The following is a 20,837-nucleotide window of genomic DNA, read 5'->3' on the forward strand; positions in this document are numbered from 1 at the left end:
AGTATTTTGGATGATTTACAACCCCTATTTGCAACTCAAGAAAGTTCTCTTGGGTTTACTCCATAATTACAGAATATGCCAATTTTTTTTTGTAAAGTCGTGATTATAAATTTGAACTCTTATTTAATGTAGTTTATTTTGGTTTCATCAAAAAGCTTTTTATTTTCTTTAATTTCTCTGGCAGAAACTGTTGACAGAATCACCAAAGCATTTGACTATATTGAAATATATGTCATTCCCAGAAAATTCCAAAAAGGCAAATGGAGCTAATTAATTTCATTCTTCGTGCCCAGTCCTGATATTGTGGAGGAGAGGTTGGAGGAGAAAGAGGGACTTGCTCTTTCTATTTACTTTTTGCTCCTCTTAGTATCTCATCAGCAACACTTTTACGCCCTGTAGTAACATTGGACTTTTAAACAGCAGTTATTTCCGGTTTGTAGCTTTTCCATGCAACTGGAACCAGGCTCATCACACTCCCTCAGATACAGCAGCAACTGGCGGGTCCCCTCCTTCTAGGGCTAAGTCCTGGCTTCATGTTTTCATAATTCCTTACACCACCCTCTCCTCTTTGTTCCCCACCACAGGCGCATTGGCTGCTTCCTAGAGTTATTGACTCTGTGATAATCCAGTGTTCCCTTTTTAGTTTTCTAATAAGCATTCTTTCTATTAAGATTTCTTTGTTAAATAATCGATATAGTTTCCATCCCTAACTGGACCCCAACTGATACAGAAATTGATGTGCCTGCAGTAACTTTAAAAATGTTTCATTTCTCAAATTTCTCTTGATATTATAATAATACCCTCTGGAAATGTCTGTGATATAGATACAATCTACGGCCTTAGTAGTTTTACAAATGCAGGAAAATGGAAGAGTTAATAATGAGGATGTTTCAAGTATTTTCCCTAAAAATAGGGTGGCCAGTTATATGATGACAAATTCTATTTAATATTTGGCTCTTATTTATAAGTTTTACTTGAAGAATAAATGACAACATTTGAATAGTAGGTGTGGTACACCTCTGTTGTCATTACTGACAAAGGAAATTACTGGATATGCAAATATAGTGCTTGCCTCAGGTATACATGCATCTTAGGTAATTAAAAATGGGCACACCTTGCACGAACTCAGGAGGTGAAACCATTAGCTGCCATGCTTTTAGTAAAATGAGTTTAATTTAATTTTAATTGATTTCAATTACAAGTTAAAACATTAGCATAAGTATTCAACTGTCAAATTTCTATGAAAACACATTAATATTATTTGTATAGCCCGGTCTATACAACTATTGGCATTTATTCTCAATTATCTCTCTCAGAATATCTCCATTTTAAGAACTTTAATTTAATTTATTTCTTTAAAATTTTTGACTATGAAATAAAGTAAGAAAAACCAATAGAAACAAATTCCATTTGAATGTTGAGATTGGATGCTGAATTTATGAAATGCTTCTATAAAGACTGCCTGATATACTGTTTCAAATATTAGTTAAACTGATACTACTCACTTCCTGATGAATTCTCTGAACTTTTAAATTCAATACATCTTTGCATTGTGTTTAAAAAATTAAATATTGTTTTTTCACATGGAATAATTTTTCTCACTGAAATATTTTTTGCTGCTGTCATTTAGGTGTTTTGTTTTTAAAATCATGTTTTGTCTTTAATCCAGAAGTTTAGTAGCCTATAATTTAGAAATATCTTTCTTAGCAACTGGGACATTAAATAGTTCAAGAAAAGTTGAAAATACTCTCAAAATGATCTCACCAGCATGTCTCCAAATTCTGGAGAATGAATATTGGATAATTTTAGGTAAAGAGGTAAGAAAGATTCTTTTCAAGGATAGTACCCCTTATCTGATTATTTTTTTCAGAAGACAGGTAAAATAATTATTACTAATAAAAGTAGCTAGTGTTTCTTAAACACTGATGGTTGTGTACTCATATTTAATCTAGCAGGAGAGACAGAACAAATAGATAAAAGACAACATTTGAAGAGGCAGGGCTGATAATTTTCCAAAATTTATGAATAATATGAACCCACAGATACAGAAAGTACGTATGAACAATGTATACAAATCTCACCCCTAAGCATGGAATTTTTAAAAATCCCAAGCAGGATCGAATTAAATACAGTTTATATAGAATGTCTTGATCATGATCAAATCATGATCATGTTGTATTTATTCCAGAGATGCAAAGGTGGTTTTGCACTATAAATTCCATATATATAATTCACACTATTAATGGATTAAAGGAGAAAATATGTGATCTCAAAAAATGCAAAGAAAGTATTCCATAGAGTTTAGTATTTCTTCATGATAAATTCTCTTAGTAATCTAGAAACAGAAAGGTGTATTCTAAACCTGATAAAGAGTATCTATCGAAAACTAATGGTAAAGAACATTCTTAATTACATTAAATGCATTCCCATTAAAATCAGGAATTGAACAATGATATTTGCTTCATGTCAACATAGTACTAGAGGTCCTAGTCACATATAAGGCAAGAGAAAGACATGAAGTGTTTACAAATTGAGGAGCAAGAAAACAAACTGTGATTATTCACAGACTATTTGATTAGCTATATAGAAATCCCTAAAGAATCTGTAGACAAATTAATCATATTATTAAGAGGGTTTAGCAGATGGCTAGATATAAACAAAAATCAAACGGATTACTACACACCTGCAACAAACAGTTGGAGATTATAATTTTTGAAGAAGTTAATAACTACATTTATAACTCAACAAAAAAATAAGGTACTTAGGAATAAACTAATTAAAAATGTACAAAACCTTTTTTGAAGAAAATCATAAAACAGAAAGATATTAAAATGGTAAAATAAATAGAGATGTATGTCACATTTATGCATAAAAAGATTCAACTTATCAAAAGATGTCAGTTCTTCATTGTCAATCCAATAAAAAATTGAGTTATAGAATCAATGCATTTCTAATCAAATCTCAACAACATTTTTTTTCTTTTTGAGAAACCTGATAAACTAATTCTAAAATTTATATATGAAATGTTAATGTCCAGGTGCCTAAGTCAGGGACACTTGTCCTATCAGATACCAAAATTTATTGTTTGTGCTAATTAAAACAGTATGGTCTGGTACTCAGAAAATAAAATGTGCAATGAAGAAAGTAACATTAATGTATAGAAATCATATTTTATTAGGAAATGATACCCGTATTCATGTGGAAAGGAAGTAGATGTTGCTTAGAAAACTGAGTATCTGAACAAAAATAATACACACTATAAAAAATTAAGCCCAAATAGAAATACCCTTGATTATGAAAAATGAAACTGTCAATCTTTTAGAAGAAAACATAAAAAATCTTTTTGACTTTGGGGAGGAAAGGACTTCTTAATCAAGACATAAAGTGTGCTAGACACAAAAAAATTTATTTTTTTTGTTATATTACAATTAAGAACTTCTACTTATCAAAAGACACATTGTAGAAAGTAAAAAGACTCTCTACAGACAGGGAGGAGAGATCTGTAGAACCTATGACTAAAAAAGGAGTAGTACCTAAATTGTATAAAGGATCCCTATAGGCCGAGTGCTGTGGCTCACGCCTGTAATCCTAGCCCTCTGGGAGGCCGAGGCGGGTGAATCGCTCAAGGTCAGGAGTTTGTGACCAGCCTGAGCGAGACCCCGTCTCTACTAAAAATAGAAATAAATTATCTGGACAACTAAAAATATATATAGAAAAAATTAGCTGGGCATGGTGGCGCATGCCTGTGGTCCCAGCTACTCAGGAGGCTGAGGCAGGAGGATCGCTTAAGCCCAGGAGTTTGAGGTTGCTGTGAGCTAGGCAGATGCCACGGCACTCACTCTAGCCCCGGCAACAAAGTGAGACTCTGTCTTAAAAAAAAAAAAAAAAAATAGATTCCTATAAGTCAATAAGAAAAAGACAACCAATAGAAAAATGGACAAAAATATATAAACAGGCGTTTCACAGGAGAGAAAATACAAACTGTCACAAACATATGAAAAAGATCATCAATCTCATTTGAAATCAGAGATATGCAAATTATGATTATAATCAGATGCCATTCTATGGCCACAATACTGATGAAAACAAGAAGCCTGAGAATATCAAGTGTTGGTGAAGATGTAAAGTGTGGTAACTCTTACACATTGTTGGTAAATGAGTATAACTATTTTTAAAAAAAGCATTATTTTTAGAGATGAATATGTGCATAACTTATGATAAAGAAATTCCACTTCTACATATATGCCTTAGATAAACTCTTGCACATGTGCACTTATAGGAATGTTCATAGCAACAGTGTAATAAATAACTGGAGATAAGTGTCCATGAAGATAAAGAAGGATAAGTAAGTTGTGGTATGGTCACATTTTGAGAAAAAGCAATGTGCAACAATATAATACTTAGAGAGCCATACAAATAGGGTAAAATTACAGCAAGGGAACATTAAACAAATTCAGGATTGTTGCTACCTCTGGGGATAAGACAGAATGTGGGGATTGGGGAAGAGCACACAGGTAGCTGCACATGACTGGCAGTGTTTATTCTAGCTCGTAAGAACATGGTAGTGGGTTTGTAGGGTGTGTTTTATTATGCTTTGTAACTTAAACACATATTAATTTATATGTATCTAATTTGATATAATAAAAATCAAGGCTCTTTGGTTTAACTTTTTTTTCCCTTAAATTCAGGTCTTAATTCAGTATTTATTTTGTAGCTATTATTTGACAGTCTTTCTAATTCAACTGAATTAGGAAGCTACAAAGAAAGGTTTTAAATTATAATGCCTGTAAGGAATCTAATTATTTGCATTTGATGAGCATGCATTAATACAGAATAGAATACATGCTATAATTCCAATGTGGTATTAATAGATAGAAATATCTATACAGACACATATAGCCAGTATGTATTACACCTTATTTACAGTATAATTTCAAATCTCATTTCTTTGACCCAACCTCCTTCTGCTGGAATAGCACACGACCAGGAAATTGGGCCCTTCCTGAGATCCTCCTCCCTAATTATTCTTTTTAGAAGTTCCCTTGGTGGGGGATCGGAAGGGGCAGAGACAAAGGAATCTCCCACAGAAGGGAGCTCCAATAACCCTGCTCCAATAACCATTGTATCCCTGCCTTCCTCCTGTGCTGCCCCTCGTCACTCTGTGGTCCCAGGTGGGTTGCTGCCCGTGCTCCTGCCTATTTTGAATTCCTCAACTCTGCACCACACACAGATCACCTCCCTGTTCCCACTCTGTCAGCCTCCTCTGGGCTGGGCTCTTCTTTCTTTCTGGCTTGCAGTAAAGCTTATTTTGCTTCTTCTGATGAAGGTTCCCATAGCAGAGTTGTTGGGGCTCTAAGTGACAGTTTCCTTTATAGAACAGCCCTCTCCTTTCCTGGGCAGGACGGGGAGAGGAGTGGGAGTGAGGGATGCTTGCTAGAAGTGGGGTCTAGATTGGGGGATGGTCATCAGGGCCTCACTGTGCTTCTGGATCCACTGATCCCCTCATCCTCCAAGCCCTGCTACTCAATCTGCCTCATTTTCCTGAATGTTTCTCACACATGGTGATTTGCTTTGGGGGGCTCCATTATTTCCTCCTCCAGTTCAGGATCAACAGGGACTCAATTCACTGGCTAGTGAAAAGGTACCTACCATAGGGCTTTTGGGCCCCATGATAGTCAAGGAATCTGTTTCAGCCCTGCTAACTGTTCCACAACAGTCGGGAAGCTCCTAATTATTCTGTGACACTTAGTTCTACTCAGAGTACACAGAGGATCATTAAGGGTTGATGTTATCCAGCTTCACCCATCAACCTAATAATGTTCCATCTCTGACCTGACCCCAAATCATACTCATTTGACCTAATAAAAAGAAAACAGGGATGAGGGGGAGGATATACCAAAAAATATTATTAGTGGTTATATGTACATGGGATGGGATCATATATGACTTTTACTATTGTTTTTATATTTCTCTAATCTTTTTAAATTTTCTTAAATGAACATTTATTAGTTTTACATTGAACACAACAATTCATGAAAGAAATAATTAAAAAAAAAAAACTTTAAGAATCTATTATGTTCCCAGAATATTGGCCATTATCTTCGGGTGGTTGTTGCTGTTAGAAACATGAGATAATTCTCTTTGTTTAAAGTTGTTCATAAGTAAAAATGCATCCATAAGTAGATATTTCTACCTAGCATCTTTTTGGAATATTTATTACACATTGCTTCTCAGGCAAATAAACTTCTGTATTCACTAAGCTTTGACGTGTTAAGTTTTTTTTTTTTAAACTTACAGTTATTGACTATCCACATTGTCTCTTTACCATGTCATACAAAAATAAATCATCTAATGATAACCTCCTAGGTGTCAGTGTCTAGCTACAGAATGGAATTTGATCCTCTCTCCCCCACAAGAGATTGCTTTTACAGATCTCCAAAAGAGCAAAGTCTTTTATTTTCTCATTAAAAGTTTTTACTGTCAGAGAAACAACAGCCAGTTCTATGCAAATGACTAATAACAGTCAGACATTTGATTAAAAGTGAATAACATTAGAAATGTGAAGTTCCACAATTATACTCTCCAAATAACTGAGCATTATCAAATAAAGCCTCCTAGGACAAATGCGGAAAAAAAAAAGTAGAAAAAGAGACTTATTTTGTGCCTAACATGAAATACTGACATATCGAATAATAAAAACTGTTTCTGCTCAGATGATGAGTTCTTAGATACAATAAAGCACACATTAAAATAATTTTAAATTTACTTTCAGTAGGTCTATTTAAAAAAAATAAACCTACCCTATTCATGTTTGTTGACCAAAATCTTTACAGTAAAATATCGATTCACAAATATCCAGACGAAAGACTGGCAAAATGATATACCTGACAGAATTAGAATTCACTGAAACATACTGAGTGTTTACTGTTGATTCTCTCACATTAAATTCTCTCCAGAAGCCTGTGAGATAGACGGGATTGTTACCTTTATTTTATGGATGGAGAAGCTGAGGTTAGAGAGTGTGCTATAGATCCCAAGGTACCCAGCTCCCCAGAGATGGAGTTGAGTGCAAACCTCAGTTGTCTGAATCCACTGTCCATGTTCTTTGAAACACTAGCCCAAGCTCCATGTCTTAATAAAAGCATCCGCAGATTCTAGATCCATAACAACTAATTCAGTATAAAAATACCAGTGTTTCCACTGTTATTTACCACCCTCACCACCTTGCAATCTGCTTTATAATAACAATGGATGCATCCAAGGCAGAGTCAACTTGGCAGGCAGGGGAAGGGAGGCAGGCAGGGTAGGCTCTGCAGTTTATCTTTACTGGGCTCTTCTCAGTTTGCACATGATGTAGATTCTCAGAGCCGGCAGATTGGCTACGGAGCCACTACTGGGGTTATGGCTGGTGAGGGACCTTCACGAGAGGGTCTGCTCAGCCTGGTGTGGGAGGGAGGACACGGTAGAGACTTATGCACTTGCAGCCAGTGAAAGTGGAGTGTAGCAATGCCCAAAGAGGAAGGTAGCCAGTGTTCCCAGGAGGTTTTGCCTGAGCCCAGAGACTTGACCACAGCTTCAGAATTTAACACAAGAGGCAATATCAGCTGCAGTTGGCAGGCTAGAGGCCAGCACATGCTGCCAGTGCACTTCCAAAAAGCAGCCTAAGGCCAGGGGTTCCCTTTCACCCACGTCCTAAAGACATGTAGCCTCCTTTGAACATGACCAAATTCCATCTTAGGGAACAAAATAGGGAAGGGGAGAGGATACATGATAGAACGAGAGTTTTTATGTAAGAAAAGATGAACAAGCTTTACTAACACATCTTTTAAGAAAAAAAAATAGATGAACAAACCTAAAGGGCTCATCTAACTTCTTAAATCACATTAAACTTTTAATCACAGAAGAATAAAAGTCAGTTTTTACTCTTAATAAACAGTTGATACAGGCTGGAATAATGATAAGATTAGCCATGTTTGAAGTAAAATAAGTTAATTTTCCTTGTGCATTCAGAATACAGTGTGAGTTAAACCCTGTCACCCCTGTACACTGGCATTTACTGAGAACAACTTTTCCCAGGCCCTGTTCATGTATCATCTTATTTAATTTTCACACAAGCCCTGTGTGAGACAGGAATTATAATTCTCATTTTATAGATTAGGAAAATGATGTTTAGAGAGGTTAAGCAACTTGCACAAAGTCCACATCATAAGAGAGCTTGGACAGGAAAAAACTAATTACTTACTTAAATGTTTTAATTTAAAAATAGTTAAATATACTTTCGATGAATTAGATTTTTGAAATTGAAGATATCCAAGTGGAAGATTTCTGAATAAAGAAACCTGCATCTTCTTGTAAAGGAATATTTGCTTCCTAATCTGCATTTGAGATTTTGGTCTTTGGGCAAATTTTAAAGGAAACTAACACCCAAAAGGAGCAGGCAGAATTCTGCCAGTCTTGCTGGCAGTGAGGCAGTAATGTGTGTTCACCAGAAAGACACTTTCAGTACAACTGGAAATAGAATGTCGTTAGTGATTCACTTCTCCTATGCTATGCCACCAGACAGCCTCCAAGGCAGAAGTTTTCAAGGTATGGACTTTGTAGGTAATCACGTTTCAGTTTAATTCCTGTTCAGCTGCATAATATTAATAGCTATGCATGTCAGTGTCCACTTTGACCTCATTTCCATAAGGTTAAAATGGCAAGATGTCAAATTAAATGAGATAACATATATAACACACTTAACATGGTGCCTGCCATATAGTTGGTACTCAAAACTGTCAATCTGCAGCTTGCTCAAACCCTTTTTTTTTCAGTGAACCCTAATGTTATTCAGTTCTCTGAGGCTCACTGTATAGTCAAACAATCACTTTAACTCCCAGATTTTATTTATTATATTTAGCAAATGTAAATGTGCACTTGATTTAATGCCTGGGCTTACAAAGACAGAGCAAAAGAAATAATCTCCTGGAGTGTATTTATCAAGTTTAGAAAAGGCATTTGCTTACCAGCTCACTGAATTCATTATTGCCTAGGTCAAGTCTTTCCAACTGGGCCAGTTTGTGCATTGACCTATAACAGATGGAGAAAAATATTATTGTGAAGTGGTGCATGGTACATTGCTTTGAAAGACATTCCACCCCCACCCCCCACCAGATTTACCTGATTGTATAGTGCACAAAAATAAGGGTATTCTTTAGCAAGAAGTAAATTTCAAAAACACAGAAATGTATGCAAACTGCCATCTGAAAACCTTTAGTAGCTTATCATGATCTATAACATCAATTTCCAAATGCCAGTGAGAGGCTGAAGTATAAAGGTGGCTGCTTAACAAAAACTTGAGAAGATTGTTAAATACCTACACCAAAAGAATGTATAGGGTGGGGCCCCACTATTGATATTTTTAAGTATCACCACAGGTTTGGGAATCAATGGGCAAACCCAATTCTTAGCAAACCATTATGAAACTCCATAATATAGCACAATCACATCATCAGTCTTGTCATTTTCTTCTCCCATAAATGAACTTCTGTTAGAGACAAATTGTTGTATTCACTGTCTCCTAAACATGCTGACTTGAATGCTGCTACAGCTCTGAAGAATTGCAAAACCTTGGGCAAGAGTTGGTGTCAAAGGTTAGAGAAACCCAAGCACTTTCCATATACAGTTGGCATTTTTTATTATTATTTAAATTTTTTAAAAATTTCAGCCTATTACAGGGGTACAAATGTTTAGGTTATGTATATTGCCTTTGCCCCACCCGAGGCAGAGCTTCAAGTGTGTCCATCCCCCAGATGGTGCGCACTGCACCCATCCCCTCCTCCCCCTCCCATCTGCCCAACACACAATGAACGTTATTACTATATGTGCACATTTTTCCAAGTCCTCTTAAGTGAACATACAACATAAGAAAAGACAGTGTTTTTTGGAAAGATGTTTTGTCTCTCCACTAACCAGAATGCTGTCCTTAAGTCCTGCCTATACAGAAAATAAGCAGCACCAACTCAAATTTTAGAAATTTTACTTTTATCATCTTTAAAATGGATATAGAAATCATCTTATGGGGCTTTTATGAACCTTAAATGAAAAACTGCTGCAGCCCAGACACTGTCAAGCACTCAGAAATGCAAAAAATATGTGTACTCTTTCTTTACTCAGCAACTATTATTGAGAGATTATTATGAGATTATTATGTGCTAATCTGGGGTACAGCAATGAATAAAGGTAAGAATTCCTGCCCCCAAAGGACTTTGCATCCAGTGGGGAGAGAATGACAGTAAACAAAATATTTAAGTAAAATAGAATAATATATTAGAGGGTTCAAATGCTATGGAGAAAACTTAAGCAGAGGAGGTAGATAGGGAGAATTCATATACGGATTTAATTTTTAATAGACTGACCAGGTAAGGAAGGCCTAAATGAGAAATTGGAGCTCTGGCTAAAAGAAATGAAGGAGCATGCCAATACTCCTACAAAGAATGGAGTCCTCCTATAAAGACTTTAAAACAGGTACATGTTGCTTGCTTGAAGACATCCTAGGAGGCCAGGATGAGGGAGGGAGGAGGCATGAGGAGCTGATGTCATGGGGACTCATATAATATGGGGTCTTATGCCCAACGTCGAGACTTTGGCTTTCATTCTGAGTAAGATGGAGGGTCGCTGAAGGGTTTTGATGAAAGATGTTTCTGAAGTGACTTTTTAAAAGGATATCTGTGATTGCAGGCTTGTAGCTAGACTGAGGGGGACAGCAGCAGAAGCAGGGAGATCAAACAGGAGACCAATGTAATAATCCCCACGAGAGGCAGTGATGGCTGGGGCCATGGTGGTGGCTGCAAAGCTGAGAAGTGACTGGGTTCTGGATATAGTTAAGATTAGAGCCAAATGTCTTGTTGATGGATTGGATGTAGGAAGTGAAAGTAGAGTCAAGTGTGACTAGAAGTGTGTCTAGTCTGAACAACTCAAAGATGAAACTGCAATTGACTGATGGGGAAGATCAGGTGGAACAGGGTTTTGGGGAGATCAGAGGTTCGGTTTTAGAAGTGTTAAGTTGGAAATTTCTATTGTGGAGCTAACTAGCAATGTCAATCAGGTGGTGTATACACAAGTCTGGAGTCAGGGAAGAAGTCCAGGCATGGACTTCTTGTTGAGCATGATAACATAAAGATGGCATGAGAAATCTTGAGACTATGAAATCAACAAGGGAATGAGTATAGATGAGAAGAGACTAGATGTAAGAGGATATGAGGATGAACCAACAAAGAAGGCTGAGAAGTGACTAGGGCCATAGGAGAAAAATCAGAAGAGTGTAATGACCTGGAATTCAAGTAAGGAAAACATTTCAAGGAAGATGCCATGACAAATCGTGACAAAGCCTGCAGACAGACCTAAGAACTGATCACTTGATTTAACAACATCAAGTAGTGGTGATTTTGAGAAGACCAGTTTTCCAAGTTTTAACACTTTGCTGATGCAATTGGTTCTATTCAGTAAGGCTTTACCCATTCATCTCTCAAAATTATTTATTTGATAACATAAATATATTGATTTCCTATTATCTTCCAAGTTTTAGAGTTATCAATATGAAAGGTGCTGTTCCTATTTTTATAAAGTACTTCATACTCTTGAGAGAAATGACTAAGAGAATCAATAATTTCTACCAATTAGGGTAAATGTCATAGGAAATACAGTGTAGGTTGCTGGAGAACACAGAGGAGAGGTACTTTTTCAGCCTTGGGGAGGTGGGAATAGAAAACAGGAGGCTTTACTGAGGCTTCACTTTGGAGGAGTTGGTCAGGCTACAGAGGCAGGGAGATGGCCACTTCAGGAGGAAATGTCAAAGAGGTGGGTTGAAAGAGACCATGGCTCATTCAACCAATCACAGGTCAGTAGGAAGAATAAGAGGGAATAATAGGGAATAATAGGGAATAGTAGGGAATAATAGTAGGGAATAATAAATAATAAGAAAACTAGTAAAAAGTAAATAATATGTAGGCAAGGGCCAGATCATGAGGTCATCTTATATGTCAAACCAAGGAGTTTCAGTTTTAGCTTGAAGGCAATTGAAGGCTTTAAGATTCAGGCAGGAAAAAGATATCAGATTTGTATTTTAGAAAGCTCACTTTGGTAGCTTGGAATGGTGTGGGAAATGGGGAGAGATGTCCAAGCAGTGAGTCCAGGTAAGACACTTCCCTGAAATTCACGTGAGATATAACTGGGGCCAGAAGTAAGGCAATGGTAATATGGATAACATGGTGGCAGGTATGAGAGATGCTTTGGAGAAAGATGTGACTTGGTTAATGATGATGACTGATTGGATGTGGGATGTGAAGGAAGAAATTAAAGATAGTTTCTAAATGGAGTAGAAATGTGGGATTATTGGAATGGAATAAATATAAAGTAAGACAAGTTGAATGTAATGAATTGCATTTTAAAATTATATTGACTTTAGGCGAATATGAGACACTTATATTAGGAAAAAGTGTGTGGGGGGGCGGGTGTGTGTGTGTGTGTATGTATGTGTGTGTGTGTGTCTGGAGCTCAGGTAAAAGTCTTCACTGGAAATAAAGATTTGAGGAATGAAATCTTATCTACCTGAATATGATCTCTCCTTTATAATTCACATACTGTTTTCTTTTTTTTCTCCATGATTTACTTGGAATTTACCATATACTTTCTTGAACTGTAAGTTTTTTCATATGCCAATGCTTCATTTCTCTACCCAGATATTAAAATATATTTCAAGATACCCAGAAGGGACCATATGGGACTACCAGTAGTCCAAAGACAGTTGGCAAAACTTTGGGCAGCATTTTAAGGAGACCATCTGCTTTACCTCTCGCCAAATCTATACCCCTGAATAGGTGCTTTTGGGGAAAGAGGGGTGTGTAGTAGCTGGGGCCCATGAAAAGAGAATTAGATTTTCTTCTCAGCCTGGGAATACTGAGTGGCAGATTCTCTCAAACCTTGCTCTGAAACCACGGGCCCAACAAACAAACAATGAGCACCAAAGCCTTGGGAGCCCAGGTGAAGGACCAAGTGGTTTAATGTGACACAGGAGCAGTAGAGTCACCTGCATTTGATTTGGCCATGTAGTCTTAGGCAACAGGTATTCAACTGAGAACCTCAATGAGCTGAAGACCAGAGGCCCTTTGACAATTTCCTGGATTCTGTGAACTCTGTATTTCTCACTGATAATATAAAACTGAGAATAGATTTTTTTTTTGACAGCCTTGTGGTTGAGGACCAATACAAAATTAATTTTACTAAATGAAGAAATGAGTGGTGTCTTGTACCTGAGTGTCCTAAAGCAAATTTTATTAGTTATAGGATTTATCTTTTTCTAGGGTAAATATAATATTAGTGATCTGTTAAATTATTCCTTATATGATAGGGTTTCCAGAAACTCAAACACACATTATCCGATTTCGACCTACTAAAATCTGTCAATGTTTATTTTCCAAAACTGGGCAGGTCCAAATCTGGGACTCCTGCTTTTGTATTATAAATAAATCTTTACTGGAACACAGCCTAACATATCTATGGCTGCTTTTGTGCTACAATCACAGAATTTAGTTGAGACAGAGACCATATGGCCTGCAGAGCCTAAAATGAGCCAACCCTATCTCTGAGAGCCAAGTGGCACTTAGAATTGAACAGTACTCTCTAGATGCTCTCTAGGTGTTGTATGACCAAGACGATGTATAAGGAAACTATTATCTCTTACATTTCTATTAGTGTAGTTTAAATGTGATTGTTTCCTTTTGTGTGGTGGGGGGAAAGGTAGCCTCTATGCCACCTGTAGGCCTTTTTCTTTTCCCATTCTAGTTTTAGGCTACTGCTTTTAAAACTTTTGGTTCATAACTTCATATGTAGAAACTATACTTTAAATTTATATTAAATAATACAGCTTCCTACCAATCCTTTAGCATTTCTTTTGCTTGTTCGGGATGGGAGGGGGGTGAAGAAAAGCTTTCTCATGGAGTTTTCTGACCTATTTCCTGAAGTGTATTTAAGTTATTTTACATAAAATCTTTTTTGTTCTATTTTAATTTTAACTCATTTTATTTTTATGATTTTAGTTTCCTTCAACTTTTAATTACTATTATTATAGTTTCATTCTATCATTACAGTCTTCCATTTTAAAGTTGTCTTTCCAATATGCTTTCTTACATTTTATTCCTTTAAAATTATTACATTCTTATTTCTGTTTTTTAAAGATGACATCTAATATGATTGTCTATATTTTACACCTTTAAAATTGACTGTCTTTACTTACCCACAAGACTTTAGACAGTCTGTAACACAGCCTACCGCTTTTCTTGTTCACATGCTAGTTGCTAAACTATAATTATTTTGTCAAATTGTCCAAAAAATGTTCCTTTTGGATGAACATATGTAATAAGTTTTTAATTTCATGAGGATACAAACAAGTAAGACTTAGAAAAATAAAATAGAACTCATAATATTTTGATGTTAGTGTTCTTTGTGAACATTCATCAGCTCACTTAAATAGTTTGTGCTTCTTTATGGCAGGCACCCTGTGGGCACTGCAGTTACAAAGATTTCTGAGATGCAGAGTTCTTCCTTAGCACTACTGACATTTTGAACTGGTTAATTCTTTGACATTGGGGGCTGCCGTGTGCGTTGCAGGATGTTTAGCACATCCTACACAGCCTCTACTCTGAAGGGCTTATTTTCTAAATGGGAATGACCTTTAAATGATAAATTACTTCACAGGGTGATAAGTGCCAGGATAAAAGTGTGTATAGATTGCCATAGGAGCTCAGAGGAAGGAGCAGCTAACAGTTCAGTAATTAGTAATAATTTCAAGAAGAGGTGACATTTGAGCTGGGTTTTGGAGAAACTTTGTATATGACTTTGTATATATTTGCACAAGTAAAAAGAAATAATGAAATACTGAAAGAGTACATATAAATTGAGATACAATCAACTGATTTTACTGAGTTGCAGCTTAAGATTATATATGTAGTCTCATACATGTAATATTAACATGTGTCCTCAAAGGATGTGAAAGATTTTGGTCCAAGGTGAAGAAACTCTCAAAATTCCCATTAGTGTTTGTTGCAGGAAATCCTATTCCTACCCTCATGGCTGGAAAAGGGGACTTCTGGGATGCAGCGTTTCTCAACCTTGGCACTATCGACATTTAGTATGAGACAACTGTTTGTTGTAAGAGACTATCTTGTGTACTGTGGGGTATTTAAGAGCATCTAAGATCTTGATCCACCAGATATCAGTAGCTCCTTCCACAGTTGTCACAACCAAAATGTCTCCCGACATGGCCAATGTCCTTTCTGTTTCCTGATTGGTAGGAAGGTGAGCATCTTACCTCCATTTATCACCTCCTTACTCTACTAGGGGAGTTCCCATGTGGCTTGCCCTTATTCTGTTCAAGCCAGCCCGCTTGTGGGACGCATCCATCGGCTCTACTCCTTTTTTGGTAAAGTAAGCACCTGTGGGTCTCAGGCCTGTCTCTCTATCTGCACCCAGAAGTCCATTAGATTGACTTCCCCATACAAATGGCTGGGCTTGGAAACATGATCACCACCATAGGTCAGGGAGCAAATATTAGAACTTGGTCACAAGTTTGGGACACATTCTCCATCAGTAATGCTGGCAATTTGATCTTCATCCAGCTGAACCAAATATCTTGCTGATTATCTAGATTCATTTGTACATTAACTCAGTTATCTTAAGGAGCAAGTTCTAATAACATTGGTTATATTAAATAATATTTACCAATATATAGTCATATTATATATGTAAAAATTGTCAAATGTGTAAATTTTCTACGACTGTTACTTTTATCATTGCTGTTTCTCCTGTCTGTAACGTTCTTCCTGTGAATCTTCTCCTAGCTGGCTCCTTTTCCTCATCTCAGCTCATATGTTAATCCATCTTCCACCATCCAAAAGAAAGTCTCCTCCCTGTCTTCACCTTATATGTTACCCTGGTTTATTTTCTTCTTAACACTGCTGAAAATATCCTATTTTTATTTGTTTGTTTGCTAATTGTTTTTCTCCCTCTGCTAGATTTAACCTCCATGAGAGCAAGTAACTTACCAATTTTATTTACAGCATAACTTCTCAACCAGTGTTTGTTAAATGAAGACATTCACACAGGCATGAATGAATGATTCTTTACCAGTAAGCAGTTTGAATTCTAGAATGTTTACAAAGACAAAGCACTCAATTTCTATCAGGCACCTACAATTAATTAACAGTTGTCAAGGAGGCAGCTACAATTAATTAACAGTTGTCAAGAAGCTATCCTGATAGGCCTGTTTTAATAAATACTGTAATGAACATACATTAGCTCACTTATTGTGGAATATGCATGGTGGATAAAGGCAGATAAGGCTGAAGTTCACCAGTCCTTGGATGTCTAAATCTTGCATTAGCTTCCTGACATTTCCAGTAATAGGTTTTTAAACAATTCAAATAACAAGAGAAATACTAGGTAAAATGTTTAGGAAGTGTTTCATTTATTTCTCTGGATATCTGAAGTATAGCAACAAAACTATATATAAATAGTAGTTTTGATAAGGGACTTTGGATTCAGACTACCTGGGTCCAAATCCCGATTCCACCACTCACTAGCTATTTGACTTTGAACAAGCTAAATAACATCTCTGCACCTCAGTTTTCTCATCTCTAATTTAAGGATGATAGTATAAATCCTCATGTCATGGGGTTATTGTTATGATTAAAATAGTTAATATAGGTAAACCACACAAATAGTGTATGGTAAATGCTCTCTTACATACTAAAACACTTAGGGAAAGCTTTCAGAGTTTGAAATAACAACACAAAAGACTGTCTAAGTCAGTGTTTTCCTGAAGTTTTCCTAAGGATTTATAGATAGGTGTTGCATGATTTTTTAAAAATTTCAGATGGCCAGTACATTTTGGCAGAGCTTGTTGACAAAAATGTTAGATTTCTTATTGGCAGGACTTCTCAGATAAAATATACAAATGTTCATTGTGATTTTCTAACAGATGGAAATAGTTTAGACTATTTCCTGCTTACATAACCAAGGAACTTTTTCATTTTTTTCTTTCCTGCAGGACATTTCTTAGACTAGGAGCTCACTTTGCCAGTTTTCCTACAAAAAATTCTTTTTGTAGAAGATGAAACTAAGTTCTTATACATATCAGTCCATGAAATCATTGACATACTTAGTCCAGGGAAACATAGGCATAGGTGTATTTAAATAGGCTACTAGAAGTATTTAAATTTGATGAGCTCCTCCTCATATGTCTGCTTGAAACTCTGACCTGTTAGGCTCTGCACCGTGGCTCTCAATAGTCACTTAAGGCCCTCCTTCTGTTTATGATTGTTTTGGACATAGTTTTCTGGCTCAGCTGTCACATTCTTCCTAAAAGCTCTGTGGTTTTGCCATTTGGCCCTGAACTCTGCGACCTCTGCAAAGAGAAACACTCCATTCTTACTAGAGGGGAATTGGTGACTTGCTCAATATCACACAGAAAATTAGTGACAGCACTACATAGGATCTTCATCTCTTTTTCCAGAATGGCCAGCCATTTGAATCTGGTCTGTTTTGTTTGGCTTGACCATTGTTTAAATATGAATGGTTTTACGAAAAGTATATGGTCTACAGTTCACTATATTCTATGCCAAGAGTCAGCACAATTTTTGCATAATGAACTGGATAAGAAATGTTTCAGGCTCTATGGTCCATATGGTCTCTGTCTCAGCTACCCAAGTCTGCCATTGCAATGCAAAAGCCTCCATGGATGATATGTTAACAAACAGACATGACTGTGTTCCAATAAAGCTTTATTTACAAAAACAGGCAAGCTAGATTTGGACAAGCCATACTCTCCCAACCCCTTGTCTACACCAGTTCTTAAAGTTTAAGAATATTTAAGTGTTCAGGCCCTTGAACACTGATATGAGACATAAATTAAAGGACTGAGAATGTTTATTATTAGCAAATTATCACTAGATAACTATTTATGTTTGTATATTATTTGAAATCCTCATTTCTTGGGTTACATATTACTGGAATCCAGGGACATTTGCTCTCAACATTGTCATTTTGGTTGTATTTATTAAAATCAAGTCTTTCCTATCATGCTGTTACTTTATAGCATGATAATTTGTATCTAATTACAAAGCTGGAAAAAATTCCAGTTAGAACAAAATAATGCAATATCTTGGTACATCTGTCACTTTGATAAAATTGTACAAGCTATGATTTTTTTTTTAATCACATTCAAAGGTTTCATCTATTTAAATGTGCAATTACCTTTAAAGCCACATAGAGTTGGCAGGACTGTTGTTTCCCTATAAACTCCCAGTGCAGCAACTTGGGTTTGCTGACTCTCAGGATTCTCCAAATTTTTGGCATGGGCTTATGCATTCCAGCCTTTAACTTATTTTTCAAATGTGCTCAAATACTCTCTCCAATTACTGGCTATTCAAGGCGCAGAGACAGGAAAATTTCTCTCGGTTGTTGCTGTCTGATGTCTCTCTCTTATTGAAATTTAGAAAGATTCTTTCACTTTGCTTAGTCTGTGTCCTATATTTAATGGACATTTGCATTTTATGATTTATCACATTATCATGTTATTTCCTTGTTAATAATTTATCTCTTTAAATAAGCTTCATATTACAAATTTTTTAAAATAAATTGTTCTTTACAACACAGGTACTAAAGACTACAGGCTCAGAAATTGACATTCATTAAAAATGCAAACTACTGGCACACCTCTTTACAAAAAAACCTAACTTATTGATACAAACCAGGAAACATGAAATATCTAGTGTTCAATGGCAAATAAAGCATAATTTTTATGATCAAATGTTTAAATCTACTTTGATTTGATTTTTTTATATGGCTAGAGATAAGGGTGTAGTTTCATTCTTCTGCATATGGATATCCAGTTTTCCTGGCACTATTTATTGAAGAGACTGTCTTTTCCCCAATGTATATCCTTGGCACCTTTGTCAAAGATAAGTTCACTATATATGTGTGGGTTTATTTCTGGGTTCTCTATTCTGTTCCATTGCTCTATGTGTGGGTTTTTAGGCCAGTACCATGCTGTTTGGTTATTATAGCTCTATAGTATAATTTAAAGTCAGGAATTGCCAGTTTTGTTCTTTTTGCTTAGGATGGCTTTGGCTATTCTGGGCCTTTTGTGGTTCCATATACATTTTAGGATTATATTTCCTATGTCTGTGAAGAATGTCATTGGTATTTTGATGGGGATTGCATTGAATCTGTAGGTTGCTTTGTATAGCATGGACATTTTAACAACATTGATTCTTTCAATCCATGAGCATGGAATAGTTTCCATATTGTTGTGTCCTCTTCAGTTTCTTTCATCAATGTCTTATAATTTTCATTATAGTGGTCTTTCACTTCTTTGGTTAAGCTTATGCCTAGGTATTTTATTGTATTTGTAGCTATTATAAATGGGATTATTTTCTTGGTTTCTTTTTCATATTGTTTACTTTTGACATATGGAAATACTACTGATTTTTGTATGTTGGATTTTGCATCCTCCAACTGTACTGAATTTGTTTATCGGTTCTAATAGGTTTTTTTGTGAAATCTTTAGGTTTCTCTAGATATAAGATCATATTGTCTGCAAACAAGGATAATTTGACTTCTTCCTTTCCAATTTGGATGCTCTTTATTTCTTTCTCTTGTCTGAATGCTCTATCATCTAGAACTTCCAGTACTATGTTGAATAACAGTGAAAGTGGGCAGCCTTGTCTTGTTCCAGATCTTAGAGGAAAGGTTTTCAGTTTTTCCCCATTCAGTATCGTGATACTAGCTGTGAATCTGTTTTCCTGGATGTTCTTGATGCTTATGAATATTCATCAATGTTTGAGCATTGAAGAGTTAGGTATTTATTCTAATCTTTGAAGTCTGGGCTAGTTTAAACACATCCTTTTTGAAAAGGCTTTCCAGGTATTCAGAGGGAATTGAGTGTTGTGATCTAAGTCTTTGGTCACTGCAGCCATATCACAAGTCCAGTAATGCTGTGGCTCTTGCAGACTCTTGGCACCACCTTAGTGGATGTGGGTAAGATACAGGAGGATTCCCTGGAATACAAAGCAAAGTCTCTCACTCTCTTCCCTCACTTTCTGGGCTGGGCTGCTGGAGTGGGGAAAGGGGTGACGTGGGCATTACCTCATGGCTGCCAGGGCCAGGTCAACTGAAGGCAGCCCAGTCTCACCCAAAGCCAGTGGTAACTATTGCCTGTCTACCTCTGATGTTTATTCAAAGTCCAAGAGCTCTGTAGTCAGCAGGTGGTGAATCCTGCCAGGACTTGGTCTTTCCCTTCAGGACAATAGGTTTCCTTCTGGCCCAGGGTGGGTCCAGAAATGCTGTCCAGGAACTAACGCCTGGACTCAGGGGTTTCAGGAGTCTGCTTGATACTATATTTTACTGTGGCTGAGCTGGTACCCAAGTTGTAAAAAAAGGTCTCTGAGCTCTTTCTTTCCTTTCCCCAAATGGAAGAAGACTCTCCCTCAGCTGTACTGCCTGGGATTGGGGGAAGGGTGACACAGGCACTAGCCTAGCCTGGCCACAGCTGCTGGCGTTTCACTGGGTCACGTGTACCCCAAGTCCACTGGCTTGGAGCCAGCATAGCTGCAGGAATTGCCCAAAGACTTTAGCCTTTGTCTCCCTTTGGAATTTAGTCCAGGCCTGGGGATACATTTTAGCAGCCAGTGGTGGGGCTAGCTGGAACTCAGGTTGGGCAGAGGATTTCCCTCTGGCTGGGTTGGTCTAAATGCTCCCTCCATGGGCATTGGCAGAATTCTGTCCTGTGCTATGTTCGCCTG

At 36.7% G+C, this 20,837-nt stretch overlaps 1 protein-coding gene across 1 annotated transcript in view; it reads right to left on the reverse strand.

Annotated features, from left to right (window-relative positions):
• Positions 1-20,837, reverse strand: part of LRRC7 (leucine rich repeat containing 7) — a 496,095-nt gene that overhangs the window by 161,148 nt on the left and 314,110 nt on the right. The window contains exon 8 of the mRNA XM_045547767.1: positions 9,006-9,069. Within this exon, the coding sequence (XP_045403723.1) occupies positions 9,006-9,069 (64 nt within the window). The remainder of the gene's footprint in view (positions 1-9,005; positions 9,070-20,837) is intronic.

Source organism: Lemur catta, chromosome 3 (assembly GCF_020740605.2).
Source record: "Lemur catta isolate mLemCat1 chromosome 3, mLemCat1.pri, whole genome shotgun sequence".
Classification (NCBI taxonomy): Eukaryota; Metazoa; Chordata; class Mammalia; order Primates; family Lemuridae; genus Lemur; species Lemur catta.